Genomic DNA, 3,431 nt, shown 5'->3' with positions numbered 1-3,431 from the left:
GGGGGGGGTGTTTCCCTCTCCCCCAGCCCCCCCCATCACTGCAGGACCTGCCCCCGCGTCTCGGGCAGTTTGAGGGCCAGGGAGCTGCCGAGGGCCAGCGCGGCCGAGGCCAGGAGGATGGGCACGGCCTTGGTGATGCCCACGAAGGAGGTGAAGATGCTGATGCCCAGCACGGCCGCCAGCTTGCACAGCGCGTTCAGGAACCCGAACGCTGTCGTCCTGGGGGGATATGGGGGGGGATGGAGGGAGGGAGAGGTCGTGTGAGGGGGGGCAACCCCAAAATAGGCACCTGGTGCCCTGAAATGGGCACCCAGTGTCCCAGAACGGGGACTTGGCATCCCCGAGGTTGGCACCCAGTGTCCCGAAACTGGCACCTGGCATCCCGAACTGGGACCCAGCACCCCAAGATTGGCACCCAGTGCCCTAAAACTAGCACCCAGTGTCCCAAAACTGACACCCAGTGTCCTGAAACCAGCACCTGGCACCCCAAACTGGGACCCAGCACTTCGAGATTGGCACCCAGTGCCCTAAAACTGGTACCCAGTGTCCCTAAACTGACAGCCAGTGTCCTGAAATTGGCACCCAGTGTCCCAAAGCTGTAACCTGGCACCCCTAAATGGGCACCCAGTCCCCTGAAACAGGCACCTGGCACCACAAACTGCGCACCCGGCACCCCAAAATGGGCACTTGGCACCCTGAAATGGGCACCCAGCACCCCGGGGCTGTCAGGCAGCACCCATCAACAGGCACCCAGCAGCTGGTAACCCCAAAACTGGCACCCAGCCCCCCTCAAACCCGTGCACCTTGTACCCAAAACCTCCCACTTGGCACCCAAACCCCCTCACACCCAGAACTTTCCACCTGGGCCCCCAGAACCTCCCACCCCAGCACCCAAAAACCTTGATCCTTGCACCTAAAACTACTCCTTGCACCCAAAACCTCACTCCTTGCACCCAAAACCTCCCTCCTTGCGCCCAAAACCTCACTCCTTGCACACAAAACCTCCCTCCTTGCACCCAGCCCCGAGGCCCCACCTCTTGTCGGAGGGGTAGAGCTCCACGGTGAGCACGTCGAGCGCGTTCCAGGAGGCGATGCTGACCCCCCCGAAGAGGCAGAGCAGGGCAATCATGGCCGACTCGCTGTTCCCGAAGGACAGGAAGAAGCAGCTGACGCAGGACATGACGCTGGAGCCGGCTGGGGGGACACAGGGACACGTCAGGACGGTGGGGACACTGAGGCAGGGGGTGGGAGGGTCGACAAGGGGGGAGGGATGGTGGGGGTGGCACACCCAGGAGGGTCCCCAAGGGGGAAATGGAGGTGGGATGATCGACCAAGGTAGGAGGTCAAGAAGGTTCCCGAGGGGTGATGGAGCTGGGGGATGATTCATCAGGATTGTCCCCAAAGGGGTGATGGAGGTGGAGGACGATCCACCAGGATTGTCCCTGAGGGGTGATGGAGGTGGGGGATGATCCACCAGGATTGTCCCTGAGGGGTGATGGAGGTAGGGCATGATCCACCAAGACTGTCCCCAAGGGATGATGGAGGTGGAGGATGATCCACCAGGATTGTCCCCGAGGGGTGATGGAGGTGGGGGATGATCCACTGGGATTGTCCCCGAGGGGTGATGGAGGTGGGGGATGATCCACCAGGAGGGGCAGGGCTTAGGAAGGTCCCCAGGAGATCAACAGAGATGGGGGTGACCCAGCAGGTGGGAGGGGGATCAGGAACATCCCCAATGGGGTGATGGAGGTGGAGTGACCCACCAGGGTGGTCCCCAAACGGGGATGCAGGTGGGGTGACCCAGCAGGTGGGGTGGGGGCTCAGGAAGGTTGAGAGCCAGTTTGGGCTGGAAGGCACCTCAAGGACCCTCAAGAGCACCTCCCACAGACCGGGCTGCCCCATCCAGCTCGACCCTGGCTGTCTCAGGGAGGGGTCACCCCCAGACCCCCTCCCACGGGGTGCCCCCCCCGCTGCCCACCCAGCATGCGCAGGCGGCCGATCTTGTCCATGAGCAGGGCCGAGACGATGTTCCCGGGGAGCACGGCCAGGGTGCCCAGGAAGCTGACGAAGTAGATCATGTAGGCGTTGTTGTCGTCGCTGAAGTCCAGCTGGCAGCCCTCCTTGTTGTGCAGGAACGTGCTGTTCACCACCCGGCTGTTGATGAACTTGTACTCAAAGAGATCTGGGGGGGGAGAGGGGGACGTGGGGTCGCTCCGTCTGCACGGCCCCCCTTGGGCACCTTCCTGAGCCCCTCCTGCCTGGTGGGTCACTCACAGCTCCATCACCCCCTTGGGGACCACCCTGGTGGGTCACACTATGTCTGTCACACCCCGGGGACCATTCTGAACCCCCCTCCCACCTGCTGGGTCACCCCGTCTCTGTCGCCCCTTGGGGGATCTCGTGGGTCACCCCAACTCCACCATCCCCTTGGGGACCTCCCTGACCCCCCCCCTCCAACCTGGTGGGCCCCCCCCATCTCCATCAGCCTCCTGGGGACCCTCCTGGTGGGTCACCCCCCCTCCACCCCCACGTGTCCCCCACCTGTGTTGTAGAAGACGGTGGAGATGAAGGTGCAGTTCTTGAAGAAGGTGTTGCTGGAGGTGATGTCCTCGAAGTAACACTCCTCGAAGAGCGAGTCCTCGAACGTCACCGACTTCATCTTCAGCCCGATGAACCTGCGCGGCGGGACGGGAGGGAGACCCCGCCGCTGCCCCCCCTGCCTCTGTGCCCCAGGCTCGGCCCCCCCAGGCTCAGCTCCCCTCCACACTCACTTGTCATTGAAATACTCGCCACCACGGTGCACCTGGTTCTCCAGGGTGAAGTTGAAGGTGAAATGTCGAACCTTCTCGCGCGTGAAGAGCTTGGTGCGCGAGGCGTACTCGATGCTCTGCAGGTGCTTGATCATGTCGGGGAACCACACAGTGAGCCCGTAGTAGCTGCGGGGACAAGGGTGAGTGGGAGCTGTGGGCCTGGGGCTCCCAGTGCCGGCCCAGGGCTCCCAGTGCCAGCCTGTGCCATCCCAGTGCCAGCCTGTGCCATCCCAGTGCCAGCCTGTGCTATCCCAGTGCTACTCATCCCATCTCATCCCACCCGGTGCTGCCAGCTCCATCTCAGTCCTGACTCAGAGCTACCAGTACCAATCCGGTGCTATCCCAGTTCTGACAGCTCCATCCCAGTGCTGCCTGGCTTCATCTCAGTCCTGGCCCAGTGCTGTCTGTCCTGGCCCAGTGCTGCCTAGTTCCCAGCCCAGCCCAGCCCAGCCCAGCCCAGCCAGTTCCAGTTCCATCCCAGTCCCATCCCAGTCCCATCCCAGTGCTGTCCATCCCATCCCATCCCATCCCACCCCATCCCATCCCAGTGCTATCCATCCCATCCCATCCCATTCATCCCATCCCATCCCATCCCATCCCATCCCATCCCATCCCATCCCA

The 3,431-nt window shown here is 63.0% G+C and overlaps 1 protein-coding gene across 1 annotated transcript in view; it reads right to left on the bottom strand.

The window, feature by feature from the left end:
- Window positions 1-6: 6 nt before the first annotated feature.
- The window catches only part of SV2A (synaptic vesicle glycoprotein 2A), a gene marked incomplete at its 5' end in the record, with an annotated part of 5,328 nt that continues 1,903 nt past the window's right edge, over window positions 7-3,431 (bottom strand). The window contains 5 exons of the mRNA XM_027709541.1: window positions 7-219; window positions 1,035-1,194; window positions 1,979-2,182; window positions 2,542-2,675; window positions 2,772-2,936. Of these exons, the coding sequence (XP_027565342.1) occupies window positions 36-219; window positions 1,035-1,194; window positions 1,979-2,182; window positions 2,542-2,675; window positions 2,772-2,936 (847 nt within the window). The remainder of the gene's footprint in view (window positions 220-1,034; window positions 1,195-1,978; window positions 2,183-2,541; window positions 2,676-2,771; window positions 2,937-3,431) is intronic.

The sequence above is a fragment of the Neopelma chrysocephalum genome, unplaced genomic scaffold, assembly GCF_003984885.1.
Source record: "Neopelma chrysocephalum unplaced genomic scaffold, ASM398488v2 Primary Assembly neopelma1_96793, whole genome shotgun sequence".
NCBI classification, from domain to species: domain Eukaryota; kingdom Metazoa; phylum Chordata; class Aves; order Passeriformes; family Pipridae; genus Neopelma; species Neopelma chrysocephalum.
The sequence above is the reverse complement of the archived record's forward strand: the minus strand, read 5'-3'. Positions and strand labels throughout refer to the sequence as shown.